Source organism: Polypterus senegalus, chromosome 3 (assembly GCF_016835505.1).
Source record: "Polypterus senegalus isolate Bchr_013 chromosome 3, ASM1683550v1, whole genome shotgun sequence".
NCBI classification, from domain to species: domain Eukaryota; kingdom Metazoa; phylum Chordata; class Cladistia; order Polypteriformes; family Polypteridae; genus Polypterus; species Polypterus senegalus.
In genome coordinates this window covers 40,261,006-40,284,093 of record NC_053156.1, presented here as the reverse complement: position 1 = coordinate 40,284,093, position 23,088 = coordinate 40,261,006, and the positions used below count along the sequence as shown (strand labels likewise).

The 23,088-nt window shown below is 36.6% G+C and overlaps 1 protein-coding gene across 4 annotated transcripts in view; it reads right to left on the bottom strand.

The window, feature by feature from the left end:
• arhgef15b (Rho guanine nucleotide exchange factor 15b) overlaps positions 1 to 23,088 on the bottom strand; it is a 125,021-nt gene that overhangs the window by 86,495 nt on the left and 15,438 nt on the right. Inside the window, exons 2-4 of one of the 4 annotated variants that reach the window (XM_039747008.1) lie at positions 6,068 to 6,277; positions 3,607 to 4,112; positions 3,234 to 3,308 (exon numbers count right to left, since the gene is read on the bottom strand). The exons of 1 other annotated variant lie outside the window; for it this stretch is intronic. In XM_039747008.1, the coding sequence (XP_039602942.1) occupies positions 3,234 to 3,308; positions 3,607 to 4,066 (535 nt within the window). In that variant the 5' untranslated portion in view covers positions 4,067 to 4,112; positions 6,068 to 6,277. The remainder of the gene's footprint in view (positions 1 to 3,233; positions 3,309 to 3,606; positions 4,113 to 6,067; positions 6,278 to 23,088) is intronic. 2 more of the 4 variants (XM_039747011.1, XM_039747010.1) reach the window with 2 other exon arrangements.

Genomic DNA, 23,088 nt, shown 5'->3' with positions numbered 1-23,088 from the left:
TAACTATGACAAAGGCACTGCACCAACACGTGCTGAACAGACAAGAGTTTCCAATATGCATATCAATTTTACCAGTTCCTGCTTCTTTAAACCACTGAATCTTTTTAAATATGTTTGTGCCTTTTGAAGGTAAGCATTACATTTCAACCATCACACTTACAAAGTAGATTGAAAAAGAAAAAGAGTTAGAGAGAGAGAATCATGGCAGAATGGGCACTTACTTTAAGTATAAAGATGCCACATACATAATTTCCATGAACCTTAATAAAATGTTCATTATGGAGTATATAGTGTATTTCACAGAGGATCTCTTCATTGTTGTGATAAATTTAAGTTGTTGGAAAATCTGTGTGTATAAAATATATTTGTTCATCATTCACAAAAAAAGGCTATCAATGTACTGTTTCCTGTAATTAAAAGAAAGTAACTTGTGGCCTTGTGGTCATAAAGAACTATTATATTAGGAGTTTTTTTTTTTTTTGCAATCACAATTATGTGTTTGATAAACAGTGCCCTATACTACAATACAATATTGTGGCAGATCATTCATAAAAATGTAAGTACTGTAAACTGAATTTTAAAAAATTCACTCTGTACTGGGCAGTATTAAATGCATAAAAAACCAGATGTGCAAGAATGGATTAAATCCTCATTTTCTTATATGGGCTCTAATTTCGCACTGTTGGTGTACTTTACAAAAGTTATCTGTGATTTTCATACAACATTGTATTTACTTTTAAGTAATTTCAGGTGTTTTATCTATGAAATAAGTGCACACTAAGGCTGACTAGAAAATGTTGGCTAGAAAGTATTGTTTTTTGCTATTTTACTAGAAACTGTACTTAATCCAGTAATGTTAGTTTGTGATATGATAAATCAATCAATTGATTGGGCGGCACGGTGGCGCAGTGGTAGCGCTGCTGCCTCACAGTTAGGAGACCTGGGTTCACTTCCCGGGTCCTCCCTGCGTGGAGTTTGCATGTTCTCCCCGTGTCTGCGTGGGTTTCGTCCGGGCGCTCCGGTTTCCTCCCACAATCCAAAGACATTCAGGTCTTATTTGCTCAGTCCTTCTCTTTTCAACCTCTACAGAAATGATTCCCAGATTTTTATTTTATTTTTATGTTTAACACTGACGCTTTGACCCAGAATACGAACTACCTTCCAGTTACCTCTTCAGAGATTCTCTAATATTGTCCATCCACTTTCTGCATCTTTCTCTAACTAAGTCAACCCTAGACAACACACTTTGGTCACCTAGGGCTATAGCAGTGGTTGTGACATCAAAGAGTTATTGCACTGTACTGAGTTTCCAGTACTTTTTGAATGCCAATGAATTCAAAAAATTTCCACCACTCACACAGGGTAGTTCATAAAGCTTTTCCTCAACTTGTCTATCTTTTGTGTCCTGCTTTACTGGTGGCTCATTTGTCATCTAGTCCTGGTGCTAACCATGGCTGTATATAACATATTCTGCCAAACATTGCTAGTTTCTATGAATTGTTCATTCTGCAACATCTGATTAAGCAATCAAAAGTACTGCACTACTCCAGAGATTCTGTACATCAAATTGGATGAATAAAATAATGTCTTCCTCTTCTTCCAGCTCTAGGCTGGCAGTTTTTAAGTCTACTTCTCAGTTGGCAGCTCTCTAATATGTAAATACTATACTCAGCTCAATTTATTAAAGGTCACAGTGAGTGTGAGTAAATGTTCCAACTAATGCATGCTTTTACTTTCCATAAGAGGAGGAGTCAAGTTCTGTATTTATCAAAATTAGACTTATAATTTTCATAGGGTCTGAATGATTTTATTCTTTTGTTCTTTTTGACCTGTCTCACATAAAATACAGAAAGGACTGTAAGGTCTAAAATTTGGCAGACACATAAAATGTGGTGTTAGGTTGTTCACTGTATTTATGGTATATCTTACATATTTCATTCATTTAACTCTCTCTCTTTTTTAAATTCAGGAGGTCTAAAACAAAGTTCTTAGGAATTCTATTGCCTGTTTTTTTTGTCCTGGTTACAAAACAAAGTGTAGTTCATTGCTGCACATATGACAGCTTGCAAGTACTCCTCCCATTTGTATATTTATTTGACATAGCTCTACCGACTATAGTTCATTTTTCCTTTTTGTTTCATGTTTAACTGGGTTCATTTATGGGAGAGAAAAATGGAGCATACTTCCTGGTGGTGAACTTCACCTGCAATATGTACATAAAAAGGCATCATCGAGGAAAAAGTCTCTTATCTTAAAAGTATCTTTTATAGTTTTATTTGGATGTAAATGTTTCTGTATAGTTAGATTATGTTTCTTCACATATACTGTATAAAAACAGCCTGGACAACCATCAAAAAACTTGGATCATTACTTTTATAGGCAGTTAGAATTAATGTATCTCCATATGTTGTGTTTCATTTACATGTTATTAATGTAACATGACTTCATCCATTTTCAAAAACTATAAATTAGATATAAATTCAGTTCTTTGAATAATGTCTTTTTCTGTACATACAATGTCAGTATCTGGACAAAAATGATTACAGGTTATTGCCTTATATATTAAACTGCTTTGTCCACATTTTACTTTTTCTGTATCCTTCTTGTTCTCTTTGTTATTATTTTACAACCCATTTATCCATTTTCTAATATCCTGACCTAATTTTTAAATGTTTTGTTAATACTACATTATAAACAAACTACTAAATTAAAGAGAAGATTATGAAAGGGTTACCCTGTGTTAAACGTTACTTTTGCAGCTGAATTTACAATTTTACTCATTAGACTTCGCTTCAAGGATGCATACAACTCATTAGTCCAATGTGTTCATTGTTGTTGTCAATGATAAGTAAAAACAATGGTAATATGAAAAATAGCAAAAGGTCGTAGATCAACAAAAAGAGAAATATGAGGAGAACATCAATAGCTTTTAAACCAAAGAAGAAACAGCTGTAAAAAAATATTACATGTAAATGGATTCTTAAAAACAATATAACTGAATCACCAGTCAATTGAAAACAAAGGAAGCAAAATAGAAAAAAATGCTAAAGGTAAGATCAAAAATCATTACATGTCAAACTATGGAAATAATACTTTTTGAATGTAAAGAATTAAATGCAAAAAGAAGGCCACTTCATTATTTCAGACATCTCTGGCAAAAACTGACATAGATCATATGAATCTCAAAAAGGTTAACATTCATAAAGCTAACAAATATAAAATAAAGGACTGACCTATGAAAGCTATCAAACTGGGAACTTTCAAAACCTCTGCATCCTTTTCTAAAAAGATAAATGAAGGTTTCCAGTCTGATAAAAAGAATGAAGCAAACAACAAGTATAAAATCAAAAAGTAAAGCACAATGAAATAAGCACAAAAGAAGAAACGATCAATTTGTATTTATTCCCCTTGTGTAAGTTGGCAATGGCACCAAGACTTCTGCATGAATACAAAGTTACCTTTTCAGTTTGCAACCACAGAATGCATTATTTTTTTATCTTGAGTAGAATTCACAATTATTCATCACATCTTAACAAAAATGACAAGAAGTGAACATTTTGGTTTTATGTTTGATATATCCAACCAGATATTACAGTTATGACTTACCAGAACGACTTCCTTGCTCGCAGCTAGATAAGGACTGGTCATCATTTTCTTCGTTTGGCTTTTCCATCTGTTCAAAACTGACTAGGTGGGTTTTTTTATGCATTATCCTTGGTATTGACAGAGATGATGTACCCCAGCCAGATTTTTCAGGCTTAGTAAGAGCAATTGGACATTTTCCAGTTTCTTTCTCTTGCTGGCAAAATTGATTAACAATTCTTTGAACTTTTCCTATATTTGGTGGTTTTCTCTCAATTCGCACAACACTTCCTCTTCCAGTCCCAAAGCTTTGATGCTTTCCACTTGGAAGGCTGGGAAGGCAACGAGATGGCATGGTTGGTATTGCCTCTTTCTGATTGATGTCTGAAGAGCAATTGATTCCAGCTCTTGAAAGTACCGCAGGTTTTGGTTTCACTGGGGGACGAGGCCTTCCTTCCTGAGATTGAGAATCAGGCAGTGACATTATGGCTTCAGTTGGGCATTACAAAGATGATGACATTAATACTACTCTGAAAAGGGGAAAAAAAGACTATTTAATAGTAAGTTTAGGTGCTGCTTCATATTCAGTTTCATATTTTATTAATAACATTTTGCTTTACTGGATTTTTCAAGACAGTCAGGGACCCATTACGTAACACAGTAAGACAGTTAAATAATTAAATACAAAACACTGACCATAACCAGGGCAAGAGCAAAATCCACAGGATGCATTCACAAAAATGGCAATGTTATGTTAAATACAAATACCATAACAATGGCAAAAAATAATAAAAGTAAAAGAATTAAGTAAAATTAACTTGGAATTTCCTAAATTAACTTTAGAGATTTTCCTTCTTTTGACACTAGATTACAATTTTATTTTTTTGTAACTGGATATTCCCCAAACCCCAACTGTGTACAAAAGCTTCACTTCACACCAAGTAGTTTAAAGTACTGCAGAAAATACATGTGCTTTAAGATTTAATTAGTTTGAATGGTCTTATAATGCTAAACAATAAATTATTGCTTCAGTGACTGCGAAAATATTTCAAATTATATTACATTTCCCTTTAATAATCTCAATCCTATTTCTCAGTAGTGTAATCCTCTTTATTTATACATATTAGTTTTTCTGAAATAATCTTAAAATATGACATTCATTGTGCAGTGTAAAAAATGTTTGACAGTGCTTTTTTAAGGTAGTGCCATCCTATGTTTTATTATCTCCCTCAGCTCAGTAAACATGCAATAGCTTACAGTCAAAGAAAACACTACTCACTTTTTATTACTTCCATTTGCAAACTGAAATACTCTATTATAGTCATCATGGTTAACCAATTTATCCTGATACAAATTACAGTAGAAGAAGTTCCTCATTGTGCCACAACTTGAACAACATCAATCACTTCTTCTTTTCTACAAAACCTAATTAGTAGAGGCTTTGACTGGCATACCTCTAACACCTCAGACTGCCCATATTCATGGCTTGGGAGTGCCTTTAAGCATTCTAACCCTCTATAGTATTTCCTGTGAATGTAATACAGAACTGCAGGAAGAGTGTAAATTCACAGTACCATGATATTTTTCTTTTAACACTGTAATATCTGCAAGTCTGTAGAATGCTATGCAATAGTGCAGACAATAATAGGCAGTATGCAGCTATTTGAATGATTAATCTAAGCACCAAGACAGAGATTCTGAAAAGTAACAGAGTTCAACAGAATAAAGTAGAAACAGCTTAAAAATCATACTTGCTACAAAAATTGTACCAAATAATTTCTGGCTTGTTTCTATGATGTGATACACCTTTCCTTTTAAATTAAGTTCATCATTGTATAAGCAAAAAATACTTCAAGCTCTCAATGTTGTGGTTAACACAAGAAAAAGAAGCTAGCCAAATGTCATGTCGGATGATGTACTGTAAGGGAGGAAGGGGCTTTCCAGCAGTTGCTTTGCAAGTACAGCTTAACTTAAGACCTGCAGTATCCCAGTTCCTCATTCTGTGTGTAATTCATCCCTAGCTGGCACTTTTAGATCACAGCAAAAATATTTTTTTGTTTGCTAATGATATTTCCTAAAAAAGGCATTAAATAAAATAGTATTCTGTGTGGCTTTTAAAAAATTATGATATCAAGCTATTTTGTGGTCAGACTTACATGATCTAACAATTAATTTTGTAATTGTTAACAATTAATTTTGTAATTGTAATTTTGAGGATGGGACACTTATACCTATACCTGAGCTAGAACATTCTGTAAAGCATACATTCTCGCAAGCCTCTAGCAAAACACAAAGACTTACCTAATTTTACTTTGCTACACTCACAATGATTGTTGTTTGCTTATTTGTTTTACTCTATTTTTTTCTTAATTCTCTTCCCCATTATGTTTACCTTATCACTCTGTGGTCCATGCAGATTTTGCAACTACATGTACCACAGAGATTTTTAACTATCTAAGTATGGACTGATAATAAATATATTTACCATGTATCATTTAAAAATCATGTATGCTGTTGGCTTTACTGCTGTTGATCCAGAAGCACAGGTTACAGTAAGGTCTTCCTTTACTAACCATTCCCAGCTTTGGCGGAAAGGTGTTTGCACATTTTTTTTCCATCCACCACTCTGCCAGATGTTTTTAGAGCAGGATGAAGCAGTCTTTTATGTTCAACACACTAATTTTCCTTGGAGATACTAAGACAACAAGAATAAATAAAAAAAAAAACAAACTCAATACTCTGCTTTTCAAATCAAGTGCTACAAACAAATTATTGTTGATAAATAACAAGGAATAAAATTAGAAATTCACCCTTTATGATATATGGGCCCATTCTAATGCTTCTTATTGTCTGTGTCATAACCCAACTACTTTTGCATCACCTGGGTATGTAATAATTGAAACATTTTCTTCAAGGGTCATTCTTAAACATACTTATATAAACTAAAGTATTACTAATATGCAGTGTTTTCATCTGTGTATCTAATATAGGTACTGTATTTCCAAAAAGCATTCTAAATGCTAACAATTCAAATACTGTATGTCTTGCTTTGCCAATCCTACTTCTTTAGCTGCTTACAAGAAAATGAGTGAAGCAACTTTGTTTAGTATTGGCTTTCAAGTCAAAAAGTAAGAAGCTGACCTCTACAGTGAGTAGAGTACAACCAAAACGATTTTCATTTAATATATTAAGTTATGCAGCAATGTTTTGTTACATCCTACATTATAAAATACAAGTTAATTACGAACTGATAAAATGTAGCCAGCGAACATCAATTTACAAGGAGTAATGCTGCCAGATTGCCAGGGTGTCTAAGGCAAGCAGACCTGTCAAGCTTTAAATTGAGCCCATATATCATAAGGTGTGATTAGTCACATTAATAACCTAAAAACATGATAACATTGAGACAAAGAAAAAAAAAATCACACATAAATAATTGTAGCAGCATTTATTAACTAAATGTAATATCGCATTGTTAAGTCTCATCAATAAATCACTAGTTTATAATGTTTGAGGCAAAATTTGCATTCACTGAATGTTAAAGAGACATCACATCTGAGAAATCTTAAGAATTAACGTGCATGGATTGTACTACACGTTTATCATATTTAAAGACTGCGAAATCTCAGGCATTTCACAAGTTGAACATGGCTAATGGTACTGCACTAGTAAGAGTGTAAACCAAGCTTTAAGTCCACATTTTAGTTTCCTTTTATTTTGCCTTTAAAATTACACTTTAAAGTAGTTTACATAAATAAAAATAAAAAAGCCAACAGGTGACAATTTATGAAGAATTGCTTAAAACCTACTGGGTCACTTTATTGTATTATGTCTTTGTTAATGTCTATTAACAGCTTGAAGAGTGGAACTGTCAGGGCTGTGAAGTCGGTAAATAAATCCTTCGATTCTGACTCCTTACTTTCTGGTACTTTTGACTCCGACCCGACTCCTCTATATTTAATATGCTAATGTATTTTCCATGTTGATTGAAGGAAGGCAGCATACACGTCATTTAACCACAGAACTACTGGCTAGGAAGCCAACTGTCTACCGTATTGGCCAGTTTAAACAAAAGACAAGAACCCCTGAACACACATTAGACCATAACACACACCTCCACCTACATCATTAAACTTGTTTACACTTAAATTAACTTGTTACACACATTATATCTGAAATAAAAACACTTTTTGTAATGTACCATAATCCAGATTACAATATGTGAATGTCAGGTTGTATAATAGCTCAGCTGAACTTCACACTAGTAGTAATACAACTATGCACTGGGCTTTATTCTTACATCAGAGAAGTACTTAATTATAACTATTGTTTGTGAAATGTGACATTTGAACTTGCTATATTTTTTTTTTCATTACAATTTAAATTTACTAGGAGTTGGTACATTTTTGCCGACCCCGACTCCAGGTACCCAAAATTGTCTTCAACTCCGACTCCTCAACTCTGACTTCAACTCCACAGCCCTGGGAACTGTAGTTTTGATGCAACTTTGCTCCTTATATAGTGATGCAAAAACAAAATGAGCAAACATTTCCACAACAAACCCCAAAGAAAAAAATAAGAAGAAAGCTCTAAAGTCTTCCCCAAGACCAAGTTGAATAATCATTAATTCTCACCCATTAAATACACGCAAGGAGCTATGAAAATTTAAGATATGAAGGAATTCTCACCATCAAATTCATCAGTGCTGGGGGAGCAAACCACCCAGCTGAAGTTGATAAAAATGGTAACAATTACAACATTCAGAAAAAACAAGATTTTTACTCACAATACAATGTAAAATATAACTGGATTGAATAAATCATAGCAACTACATGTTATATTTTTTCTGTAATATGTTCAAACACTACTATTAAATTTACACTTACAAGGAAAACACATGTATTATTGTGAATGAAGGAGTTTGGTTGATTATGACACAGGGATTACCTCAGCCCTAAATAGGTAGCTCATCATCTCTGACTCATTTTATCAGAACACATTTAATGGTAAGCCAAAACATTTTCCTATCCTGAGGTGGTTTTGTCAGCATTTTTCATAAAATATTACAATATTTATAGCAAGTCTTCTAAAGCAGATTTGGCAGTGTTCAAAACACAAGTCATGGTATAGGTGTCTTGTTTTAAACAGACAATGACACTGCTTTGGTGTTTTCACCCCTATTATTTTTTTTATTATTTTTTAGTATTTTTAGATCAAAAATTATTTTTTTTAAATGGACTTAAGATTTACTGTTTTCTTTGATTGGTATATGGGACACATAGGAATATATTTTTCATCTCAATCCATGATCAGTTTAACAGAGTGTCAGGGATGCCAGGGACGACGACCCGGCCGGGACGCCCTGAAGGACCGGAAGAGGGTCTACGCCCGCCCTGGATCACGTGGGGGCTGCCACCCTGGTTGCTTTGGGGGCCACGGGTAGAGGGCTTGGAGGCCCAACCCTGTAGGGGCCCATGGTCACCACCAGGGGGCACCCCAATGCCTTTGGAGCCCTGGACCTCAGCACTTCCGCCACACCAGGAAGTGCTGGGGGGAAGAGAAGAAGGGACACCCGGAGAGCTTCTGGGAGTATAGCCGGCACTTCCGCCACACAGGGGCGTGTTGGCGGGTGATTGCCGGGAAACACCTGGAACACATCCGGGTGTGGATAAAAGAGGCCGCCTCCCTTCATTCGAAGCTGGAGTTGGGTGGAAGCAGGACAAGGCAGAAGGAGCGAGAGTGGAGGCGGCCCGAAGAAGAAAGGTAAGGTGTTGTTTGGCCAGGACTTTGGGGACTTGGGGTTTGTGTGCACTGTCTTTGTAAATAGTTTGTAAATAAACGTGTTTGTGGGTGAAACATGTCCGGGCCACGTTCACAAGAGACATGAACCACCAGTGACTAAACAGGAACTACACAATCACAAGTACAGTATATCTGTTTAGACAAACTGAGAAATCAACTTTGCATTTCCTTACATCCACACATCTAGCTGTACTCACAATCACAATGATGAATCCAAATTGATAATTTGCAAAGTGAAAATTTAACTGTCAAAAGTTTAAAAAAAATAAAATAATGATTTTTCCTAGACAGCAGATTTAACCACATTCATTAGCTGTATTGTTTGTGTTTCTTTTTTATCATCATTAATGTAATTATTCATATTTATCATTGAGTATTATGGGGTATTGGTAAATTTGTTTGAATTTATGTACCTTATTATTTCTCATATAGTTTTTTTTTATAAAAAGAATTGTGTGACTATTTCTGTTTCTGTTATGAATGGTGTGCACAATAATGCACATTTTGCGAAAAATTTTCTTTTTTACTGTAGTGTGACAGTTCAATGTGTTCTTGCAACTGCAGGTGTAATATTAATGCACTCAATATAAGCATTTGTAGCAACATATTTTGTCAATGAAAAACTAATTATTGAGGAGTTGAAAGCTAATCATTTTGGATAGGACTTCTTTTTTTAACTTCTCTAAGCCATGAGCATGTGAAGGGCACTATATAAATAAAATGTATTATTATTATTGTAAACATCAACTAGTTCCATGATAAGGGAGGCTTAGTGATAGTTCTAGAATAGCTGATTAATTTTCCAAGTCCCAGAATTATGAACTGCTTAGGTTCCTGACACTCATCCAACCCTTTTCTAGCTTTGACCCTGGAAAAAAACTGAAATAAGAGGCTACAGTTTTTGCTAACTTTATCTGATTATGTTGCGAGATCAGAAATAAAAATATGTTTTGTGCATATTTTGAGAGGAGGATAATGTGACTGTGTTGCCTGTGTTCACCTTAAGAATCTCACAATTACAAAGGCTAATAAGTTAGAGTGAACAAAAAAAAAAAAGGAAAAAAAATACATCATCCTATAAGTAAACCAGATTTATTGTCATTCTTAAAATTTACTGGATTGGAAGGTATACCGACAAAACCATCCGATGACAAAAGATCCTTCTCTAGCAGAGGTAAACCAGCTATACTAAATTTTCAGTTTTATTTTCTATGCAGCAAATACTGTATCTATAGTTCAACACTTTAGGAAAAGGCACATAGCGTTCAATACATAACTGTCTTTTTAACTATGTCAATTTTATCTAGAAATGGAAGCCAAAACATGAATAATCTCACATTTCCTTGGCAATCACTGTAAATCTGTAATTAGTGCTGTTAATATCCCAAAACAGAAAATGCTACAGTGCCTTGTCAAAGTATTCATCCCTCTAGGTGTTTGTCCATTTTGTTTCATTGCAAGCTGAAATTAAAATGACTTTTGGATACAGTTAGCACCATTTGATTTACACAACATGCCCACCTCTTTCAAGGTGCAGCTTACTTTTTATTGTGACATAAGATATTTATAAAAAAAAAAAAAAAAATTGCCTCAATTCTAGCTGTGCTGAGGATAGCACATTGAACCACTGGGATTTTCACCCATTCCTCAAGGTAAAAGTGCTCAAACTCCTTCAAGTTGGATGGGTTGCGTTGGTGTACAGCAATCATAAAGCCATGACACAGATTCTCAATTGGATTGAACTCTGGGCTATGACTAGGTAATTCAAAGACATTTAAATATTTCAGTTTAAACCACTACAGTATAGCTTTACCAGTATTTTTAGGGTCATTGTTCTGCTGGAAGGTGACCTTTCATGTCAGTATCAAATCTCTGAAAACCTGAAACAGGTTTTCCCCAAGAATTGCCCTGAATTTAAGAACATCCATCTTTCCATCAACCCTGACCAGTCTCCCTGTCCTTCAGATGAAAAACAACCCCACATCAAGATGCTAACATCAGCATGCTTCACTGTGAAAATGGTTTTCTAGAGGTGATCATAAGTGGTGGGTTTGTACCACACATGGCATTTCCCATGATGGCTAAATATTTCAACTTTAGTCTCATCTGACCTGAGAACCTTCTTCCGTGTGTTTGGTCCACTACATGCTATGGGGTAAACTCCAAACTTATTTTCTTATATTTTTTCTTTAAGCAATGGCTTTTTAGTGGCCACTCTTTCATAAAGTCCCACTCTGTGGAGTGTACAGCTTAAACTGGTTATATGGACAGATACTCCCATCTCCGTTGTGTGAGACAATTCTAACTCATACACATCTGTAAATATATATATATTGCAACCAGAATAATACTTAGACGTCCTTGAAATCATCATAAAACCACATCCTTTAGTAGCCTTAAAGTACCACAAGCAACAACATCAATTCCGAAGTAATGCTGTCTTTATAACTTACACTATACTACTTGTTCTCCATATCATTTTCCTATGCTGAAAGAATGCCACTGAAACATTGAGAAAATTAAGCTTTAACCTAATTACAGAAAAATAAAAATTGCAAGGAACAATTAAAATCTTTTAGTGTGCAGCATTTCCTTCACTAATGCTGTCTTCAATTAAGAATATTCATAGTAATCACTAAACTAGCTGAATCACTTCATGTCAATAAGTCATTTGATTGACTATGTCCTAAAATGTGTTTGTGTCTGGTGTGCTGACTTTTAATATATGCAAATTATATATCCTTTTAAACCAATATATATAAAAGGATACGATCACAGTTTTCTTGGCGACAGGCTTGTCTGAATAAATATATACTTTCATATTGCTCATGAGACAGATCAATGACTTACTTAAGACTTGTTTTGTTAAACTATGCCCCAGCTTATCTCAAGAATTTTATAGCCATTCACAGCTATGTGACAGATAAGTTTTCTTAAAGATAAGCAAATACTATTCAGTTGTGGCAGACTATAAATGTTTGTTCTTTATTACAACCAAAGCCTAAAGAAAAAAAATCCTTATTTCAACCTAAACTTTCCTTTTGCAGACATAATGACACAGCCCTAATCTGCACTCTACCTTTTCATATTCTTAGGTGTACATTCAGGAAGTGTATGCAGGCATGCATAAACAAATAAAACTGAAACAAAATGGTACACAGGCAATATAATGTGCAGCCAATGTATTTAAAGAATCATTTACTAAAGAATCGGCCGCCTGACTTTTGTAGTATTTTTGCAGTGCAGGAAACGCCACTTTTCGCAGACACATTTACTTTCACTTAAGGCAGAAGCGCAGTCAGCATCTCAAAGGCTGGCACAGCTACGCGCACGGCGACTGCCCGACTTTTGTAGTATTTTTGCAGTGCAGGAAACGCCACTTTTTGCAGACACGTTCAAGTGAGCAAAACTCTCCGCGCTCTTCAGAGGTCTTACTTTCTCTGCGCACTGCACTCATAGTCAGCAAAACATCCCCAAAACATCTTAGAACCTCCACCATGTTTGACTGTATGTATTGTGTTCTTTTCTTCGTAGGCCTCATTCCATTTTCTGTAAACAGTAGAATGATGAACTTTACCAAAAAGCTCTACCTTGGTCTCATCTGTCCACAAGACATTTGCCCAGAAGGATTTTGGCTTCCTTAAGTACATTTTGGCAAACTCCAGTCTGGCTTTTTTATGTTTCTGTGTCAGCAGTGGGGTCCTCCTGGCTCTCCTGCCACAGCGTTTCATTTCGTTCAGATGTCGACGGATACTTCGAGCTGACACTGTTGCACCCTGAGTCTGCAGAACAGCTTGAATATGTTTTGAAGTTGATTGGGGCTGTTTATCCACCATTCGGACTATCCTTCGTTGCAGTCTTTTATACATTTTTCTCTTCCGTCTACGTCCAGGGAGATTAGCTACAGTGCTATGTGTTGTGAACTTCTTGATTATGTTGCACACAGTGGACAAAGGAACATGAAGATCTCTGGTGATGGACTTGTAGCCTTGAGATTGTTGATATTTTTCCACAATTTTTGCTGTCAAGTCCTCAGACAATTCTCTGCTCTTCTTTCTGTTCTCCATACTTAGTGTGGCACACTCAGACACACAACAGAAAGGTTAGGTCAACTTTTCTCTATTTTAACTGGCTTCATGTGTGATTGCTATATTGCCAGAACCTGTTTCTTGCCACAGGTGAGTTCAAACAAGCATCATATACTTGAAATAAAAAGATTTACCCACAATTTTGAAAAGGTGCCAATAATTTTGTCCGGCCCATTTTTGGAGTTCTGTGTGACAAGATGTCAGATTTGGCTTTTTTTCTCTGTTTTTTTGTGTTGTTCCAATGCACATAAAGGAATTAAACATGTGTATACCAAAACATTTGTAATTGCAAAAATTTTCTGGGAAAATTCTGGGAAATGACATATACGTATATACATATACATATAGAAACAAATGTATATACACATATATACATACATACACACACATACTGATGTGTAACATCATATTTGCTTACATTAGACATCTTTTACTTACATTTGAATGCATGTCTAGTTCTATCTGTAGTGATTTTGACGATTCTACGGTACCTGCTAATGTACCTAAGTTAGTAAAATTTGCAAATTCAGCCTACTTGTTTGCTGTATTTTTATCAAGATAATCTCTATAAATGAAAATGAGAAATACAGCACTAATCCCCACATAAGCCTATTTATGCATCGGCTTATTTAAAAAAAAAGATCTCTGTACAATAACACAGGGCTTTTTGATTTTAAGTAAATTTTGCCCTTATCGTTAGGTTGTAGACTTCCTGAAGCCATGCAGCATTTCCTATTGTCTTTTAATAGTTTTCCATGCAAGATTTTTGAAAGTCAAAGTTGATAAAATATTTCCATATATTTTTGGTTCTAAATGCAGTACTAGACGTTACTCTACTAAAAAATTGTTGTTTTCATGTGACAGTCAATTATGTCTTGCTAAGCACTGAAATTAAATGTAATGTACTGTATTTTCTGTTTTATTTATAGTTCTTTTGGTAAGCCACTTGGGAAAAAGGATTTGTTAAATTAAGGAAAATAACTTATCTGTACCGTTATCAGATTCTCATGTGTCCACCCAGGTATGCCAGTTATATATGATTTCACCCACATAAACCCATTGTAACATCTAGTACATCTGTTCTGCATGCTTGCATGAGTTTTCAGGGCATTTTGTAACCCGACTCAGTACAGCATTTTCAACGCTGAAACTCAGATTAACCCAGGTTTAAAGCTGCCTCACCACAAGCACTACTGTGATCCAGATCACAAGCATTCACCTCATTAATCTATCTCAATCACATAATACAAGTAGCACTGAAAACATATAGTACAATATTTACATGTTAAAAAAAACTGCTAGGCTGAGACAGTTATTACGTACCCGGATTTCAACAGACTGCAAAACAAACCTAATTTTAGAAGCTGATGTAAATGGCCTGTCTTTGCTGCCAGCAGTATTCTTTTGCCATTTTATTTATATAGAGACTGTATGTTCATTTTAGTACTTGCACAACATTCAAAAAGAGCATTAGGTATATCATGCTATTGGTCAAATATGCAGAACAAACAGCATTATTACAGCAGGATAAATGACTCACTCAGGTTTAAACATGAAATCAGTGGTGGGTTTTACAGTCAAGCTCAAGGTAAAATAATGACCACTCCCTATCATGCACTTCACAAACTAACAGTCTCAGCCAAGAGCGAAGTGCATAAAAATTAGATTTTTATGAAACTAATGAATGACACTACAGTTTTGTACCTCTAAATTTATAAATTCTTATTTAACATGTACTGATAATTTGTTTAAGTAGAGCTATTATATAAATTACAAAACCTAAATAGCAGGTGGTTGTTGAAAAAGCTTTTTTCTACAAGACTGAAAAGGGGCAAAGAAAGATACTGTGAAAAATTAACAGTGAACTTTTCTCTTTGTCCATGCGCCTAAGCCTTTTGTAATTATAACACAATACACTGAATCCGTAAAGTAGCAATGCTACTCAAACAAGCCACCATTCTGTCCACTAATAAAATCTGTATCTCTGAATTTCCAAAATATTTCTCAGTCCATGTACTTTCTCGTTTCAACTGACCACCACCACCAGCCTTATGAAATTCAAAGAGGCAGAAAAGGTGTTGCTTTTTTTAATTGTGGGTTTTACAGGATGTCCTAAATTTACTTCATTCTCCCAGGATGCATGACAGGTTTCTATACTCCTGTACAAACTCAACTCTATAGTTTTCTTTCATGTAAATTACTCAGTTTTTGTGTATCAGACTTGGGGTAAACTGCATCTTAGGTATTTTGTTTTCCGTTTTGAATTTACATGTTTGTGTAGAATGTGAATTAAACTTCCTAATTACAATAATGGATATTCAATGTATAGTGTAATCATTTACAATTAAATTAACATTTATAAATACTGAAATGATCTGGAGGGTGGCACGGTGGCGCAGTGGGTAGTGCTACTACCTTGCAGTTAGGAGACCTCGGTTCGCTTCCCGGGTCCTCCCTGCGTGCAGTTTGTATGTTCTCCACGTGTCTGCGTGGGTTACCTCTGGGTACTCCAGTTTCCTCCCACAGTCCAAAGACATTCATGTTAGGTGCATTGGCAATTCTAAATTGTCCCCAGTGTGTGCTTGATGTGTGGGTGTGTGTATGTGCACCCTGCGGTGGGCTGGCGCCCTGCTCGGGGTTTGTTTCCTGCCTTGCGCCCTGTGTTGGCTGGGATTGGCTCCCACAGACCCCCATGACCCTGTAGTTAGGATATAGCAGGTTGGATAATGGATGGATGGAAATGATCTGGAAGTGCAGGAGACAAAGGAATGGATTTAGCATTTTGCAGAAAGCAGACAATATTTAACTCTGAAAAAGACTGTTAATTTCTTCAGCAGCTGAACCCACTACTGTCTTCCTTGGGCACTCCTCCATGTCATATAGGTCTTCTGTGGTTCCACACGCCCAAGTGCTCTGCGTCAATGCCTGTGCAACATGCTGGTGGCCTCTCCTCACTCCGGTTATACAGACTCTGTCAGCACATTCGAGGCTTGCCAGCAGCCACACACCCTGGGCAATGGACTTTAGAAGCTGAGACACCCAGCCAAAGTGCTCTTTAAGTGTTATGTCTGCCCCATACCCCTCCCACTTAGCAGCTCCTACTTCTGTGTTTGATGGCTTTTTCACATATCTTCACCCAATCTGACAACCTGTAGCCACCTGAAGAACTTGTCCTTCTAAGGGTCCAGACCTAGAAGCACTACACTACATAGTCTTGGTTATTTTTTTATTCTGTTACAAATATTGGAGGAAGTCAAATTTGTACCTAAATTACTTTGTGAGCAGAGATAAGTCATAGAAAAATAAAATATCAATGAAATAATACATATTTGTGATCTTGTAGTGCCAGATTTTAATAGGGAGACTTCACTTAGCTGTGTATTCAGTTTGAAAGGTTCATCACTGGGTAGATGAAATTGCTGTGTCCACCAAAATATCAACACCCTCTTAAAAACTTCAAGCACCCCTTACACATTCTTACTTTATCATCATACAGACCAATATAGACAAGAAAAGGAATGCTTATGCAAATACATAATTTGAAACTATTGCAAATGATGTTAATCATAAAACAGAACATGTATTATGATCAGTGATTAATGTGGTAATAAATCAAGAGCTTTATTTACTGACTGGCAGACACAGATGTAATCTATACTAATAAAAGGCAATGCCCTCACTGACTGACTGACTGACTGACTCACTCATTCATTCACTCACTCACTGACTCATCACTAATTCTCCAACTTTCCGTGTAGGCAGAAGGCTGAAATTTGGCAGACTCATTCCTTACAGCTTACTTACAAAAGTTAGGCAGGTTTCATTTCGAAATTCTACGAGTAACAGTCATAACTGGAACCTACTTATGTACATATATACCGGCCATAGCCTGCAGCTCGATCGCCGTGTAAGGCAGAGTTGCGTCCCTCATCGTCACACCTCCCACGTAATTGAGTGCCTGCCCATATAAGGACGTTCGTCAGCGGCAATCTAATAGAAACACCCTGCCACTAAATATTTGCGGGTGAAGGACTGTGCTTATGCAGACGAAGATGATATGGTCAGGGTGGTGTTTGGCACAAACTCAGCAAAACAGCGAAAGAAACTTTTAAGTTCCAGGTCTTAGCTAACATTAAATAAAGCCGTGGACATCGCACGAGATAGCACAAGCACAGCTGAGAACCTTCAATGCATGTACTCCGAGCGGCTCACATGAACTGACTGTGAACGCAGTACGCAGACAAAAAGCAACATCTCTAAAAAGCGCTGAACAAAAAACGCATTACACAATTGAGAAGGCAGCAAAAGAATATGAAGCGAGTGACGCATACAAGAATATTCATAAGTGCAGCTACTGCGGAAACAAAGCACACAGTGGAAAAAGTCAATGTCCAGCTAAAGGATGACAGTGTGAAAAAAACCCGTGCATGCAGTGTGTGTTGACTCAAATAAAGAGGAAGACGAGCTGTTTATTGATGCAGTAAGAAAGGAATCGATGAATGAAACCTCTTATCTTTACAACGATTGACAAACACAGAATGTAACTTGAACACAACACATCCTACAAATACGAACCTGATTGAAAGAAATAATGATAATCAAATCCTTGATGACAGCAACACTCATAACACTCACGAAACAATTACTGTATATTGACAAGCATGTTACGTTATTTTTAAATTGTTCCCTTTTCTTTTTCATAACTTCTTTAACACACTACTTTTCCGCTGCGAAGCGCGGATATATATATATATATACTGCTCAAAAGAATTAAAGGAACACTTTTAAATCCGAGAATAGCATAAAGTCAATGAAACTTATGGGATATTAATCTGGTCAGTTAAGTAGCAGAGGGGGTTGTAAATCAGTTTCAGCTGCTGTGGTGTTAATGAAATTAACAACAGATGCACTAGAGGGGCAACAATGAGATGACCCCCAAAACAGGAATGGTTTAACAGGTGGAGGCCACTGACATTTTTCCCTCCTCATCTTTTCTGACTGTTTCTTCACTAGTTTTGCATTTGGCTACAGTCAGTGTCACTACTGGTAGCATGAGGCGATACCTGGACCCTACAGAGGTTGCACAGGTAGTCCAACTTCTCCAGGATGGCACATCAATACGTGTCATTGCCAGAAGGTTTGCCGTGTCTCCCTGCACAGTCTCAAGGGTATGGAGGAGATTCTAGGAGACAAGCAGTTACTCTAGGAGAGCTGGAGAGGGCCATAGAAGGTCCATAACCCATCAGCAGGACCAGTATCTGCTCCTTTGGGCAAGGAGGAACAGGATGAGCACTGCCAGAGCCCTACAAAATGACCTCCAGCAGGCCACTGGTGTGAATGTTTCTGACCAAACAGTCACAAACAGACTTCATGAGGGTTGCCTGAGGGCCCAAATGTCTACTGCGCCCTGTGCTCACTGCACAGCACCAGGGAGCTCAATTGGCATTTGCCATAGAATACCAGAATTGGCAGGTCCACCACTGGCGTCCTGTGCTTTTCACAGATGAGAGCAGGTTCACCCTGAGTATATGTGAAAGATGTGAAAGGGTCAGGAGAAGCCGTGGAGAATATTAGATAGATAGATAGATAGATAGATAGATAGATAGATAGATAGATAGATAGATAGATAGATAGATAGATAGATAGATAGATAGATAGATAGATAGAATGGGAAATTCACATAATCCAGCAGCTGTATACTGATACAAAGAAACAATATTAAATTAAATAGTAATAAAAATGAAAAGAATTAAAATAAAATTAATGTTCGCATTTATGCTGCCTGTAACATCGTTTAGCATGACTGGTTTGGTGGTGGGTCAGTGATGATCTTGGAGGCATATCCATGGAGCAACTCACAGACCTCTACAGGCTAGACAACGGCATCTTGACTGCCATTAGGTATCAGGATGAAATCCTTGGACCCATTGTCAGACCCTACGCTGGTGCAGTAGGTCCTGGTTTCCTCCTAATGCACGACAACGCCCGGCCTCATGTGGCATGAGTATGCAGGCAGTACCTGGAGGATGAAGGAATTGAAACAACTGAATGGCCTTCACAATCCCCTGACTTAAACCCAACAGAACATCTGTGGGACATTATGTTTCGGTCCATTAGGCGCCGCCAGGTTGCTCCTCAGACTGTACAACAGCTCAGGGATGCCCTCATACAGATCTGGGAGGAAATGCCACAAGACACCATCCGTCGTCTCATTAGGAGCATGCCATGATGTTGTCAAGCATGCATACAAGCTCGTGGGGGCCACACAAGATACTGAAAAGCATTTTGAGTAGCAGAAATTAAGTTTTTGAAAAAATGGACTAGCCTGCCACATCTTCATTTCACTCTGATTTTAGGGTGTCTACACAATTGAGCCGTCTGTAGGCAGAAAACTTTTATTTCCATTAAAAGACTTGGCATCCTTTAGTTCCTAAGACATTGCCCTGTCGTTATTTGTATAGATATCCAACTTCATATTGAGATCTGATGTATCTAATGTGTTTCTTTAAAGTGTTCCTTTAATTTTTGTGAGCAGTGTATATACCCCGATCTACATACTCTCAAATAGATAAACCACACGCCGTGGCGCAATGGTAGAGGCTTCGCCTCTAGCGCCGACGTCCGAGGTTCGATTCCCGAGAGGGGTGCACTGAGTATGTACGCGCGCTTCCCGATTTATTTTACCCTCGCATCCCCTTGGTTTGAGACGTATGAAAAAATATGCGGTTAACGCAGAAACACAGATCACCAATTGAAGCTTTATGAATAATGAATACTTTATTCGCCACCAATGATTGTTTTGGTAAAGCCATACTCAGTGTATTCATTAGATGAACGGTAAAAAAGTAAGAGCGAGGGGAGGGTGACTTATTGAGGCATGCAGGCGAAACCACAATAGCACGCGGGCTTGATGCGTCGTGCGCGTCAACTCAATCTGAATTGCGCGATCACTTTCGAAAAAATATATCTTTTCAAGTTCTATTTAGTCGACACAAATATCTTTGGTTGGAATGTAAGGCGAATTTACTCTTTACATTTGCATGGTGAAGAAAAATTTATGCAATGATGCCTACATTTAACTTACATTCCTACCAAAGATATTTCTGTCGACTAAATAAAAATTCCTTCTATTTAAAATTTAAATAGAACTTAAACAGATATGATAGTTCATAATATCCACGCAGACTTGCATGTAAGAGCGGGAGTCATCCGTTTTAACAAACAGCGTATTGCACTGATACGAAATAGCCTGCCCATTTAATTATTTAGGAATGGATAAATAAAGATTTTGTACAAATATTGTTTTTCATTTTTCTTCCTTCATGGATTCTGGCACCTCCAGCAACAGTTGCTCGCACCCCAAATACTGTATATATGTGTATATTATATATATATATGTGTGTGTATATGTATATATGTAGATATGTATGTATATATGTGTATATGTATATATGTGTATATGTATATACATATGTTTATATGTGTGTGTATATATACATATATATGTCATATATATATATGACAGCAACACTCATCACTCACAACAGTGACAAAACAATTACATTGACAATCATGTTATGTTATTTTCAAAATGTTTCCTTTTCTTTTTCATCACTTCTTTAACACACTACTTCTCCAGTAAGTGTGGGTATTTTGTAGTATATATATATATATATATATATATATATATATATATATATATATATATATATATATATATATATATATACACACATACATACATACATACATACAGTAATCCCTCGCTATATCGCTCGACTTTCCGGCTTCACTCTATCGCGGATTTTAAATGTAAGGACATCTAAATATATATCACGGATTTTTCTCTGGTTCGCGGATTTCTGCAAACAATGGGTCTTTTAATTTATGCTACACGCTTCCTCAGTTTGTTTGCCCTGTTGATTTCATACAAGGGACGCTATTGGCGGATGGCTTAGAAGCTACCCAATCAGAGCATGTATTACATATTAACTAAAACTCCTCAATGCTATAAGATATGCATCCCGCGCGGAGCTTGATTGTTTGCTTGTCGTTGCCTCTCTCTCACCCTCTCTGATATTCTCTGTGCCTGACGGAGGAGCTGTGAGCAGAGGTGCTGTTTGCACAGAAGCTGTTTGCCTAGTGGATACTGACGCACCTCTAAGAAATGCAGCTTTATCGCGGTGCTTCCAAAAGCACACTTATTGATTTTTTGATGGTTTGCTTTAATCTCGCTCTCTCTCTCTCTGACGTTCTCTGCGCCTGACGGTGGAGATGTGAGCAGAGGGGCTGTTTGCACAGAGGCTGTTTGCTTAGAAGATGCTGACGTTCCTCTAAAAAATGCCGCGGCAAACTTAAAAGCACACGTATTGATTTTTTGATTGTTTGCTTTTCTTTGCGAGCGCTCTTTCTCTCTCTGAAATTCTCTGCTCCTGAAGAGAAGAAGATCTATTTGCATTCTTTTAATTGTGAGAAAGAACTGTCATCTCTGTCTTGTCATGGAGCACAGTTTAAATTTCTGACTAAAGGGTGTTATTTCATGTCTAGAGGGCTCTAATAATGTTAACAGTGTGGGAGAGTTTATAAGGGCTTAAAATATCTAAAAATAACTACACAAACATATGGTTTCTACTTGGGATTTTCATCTATCGCGGGGGTTCTGGAATGCAACCCCAACGAGGAGAGGATTACTGTATATATATATATGTGTATATATATATATATATATATATATATATATGTGTATATATATATATATATATATATATATATATATATATGTGTGTATATATATATATATATATATATATATATATATATATATATATATATATATATATATATATATATATATATATATGTGTGTATATATATATATATATATGTGTGTATATATATATATATATATATATATATATACTAATAAAAGGCAAAGCCCTCACTCACTCACTCACTCACTAATTCTCCACCTTCCCGTGTAGGTGGAAGGCTGAAATTTGGCAGGCTCATTCCTTACAGCTTACTTACAAAAGTTGGGCAGGTTTCATTTCGAAATTCTATGCCTAATGGTCATAACTGGAAGGTATTTCTCTCCATTAACTGTAATGGAGTTGAGCTGGAATGACGTGGGGCGGCGTTTGTGTGACATCATCACGCCTCCCACGTAATCACGTGAACTGACTGTCAACGCAGTGCGTAGAAAACCAGGAAGACCTCCAAAAGCGCTTAAGAAAACATGCATTTTATAATTGAGAAGGCAGCTAAACAATAAGAAGTGAGCGAGTGACATATACTACCATATTCATGAGTGTTGCCAGCTCGGAAAGAAAGCAAGGTGTAAACCTAAACTTTAAATTAAGTTCATAGACAGGCTACGCTGGCGTTTCACATACCCACAGGTAATGCGGGATACAAGTTTAATGAGAGGACGAGGATATAAACGAGAGTTTTGATCACTTTGTAACTAAGTTAAAATTGTAGGTGAAGGGGTGTGCTTATGCAAATTCTGAGGGACTGTGTTTGTGGGGGATTGACAGTTAAGGCGGGTGGGGGGGTCATGTCATCATCTCCCTCCCACCTCATTTTGCTCTGAGCTGAGCTCCGCGGCTAACGCTGT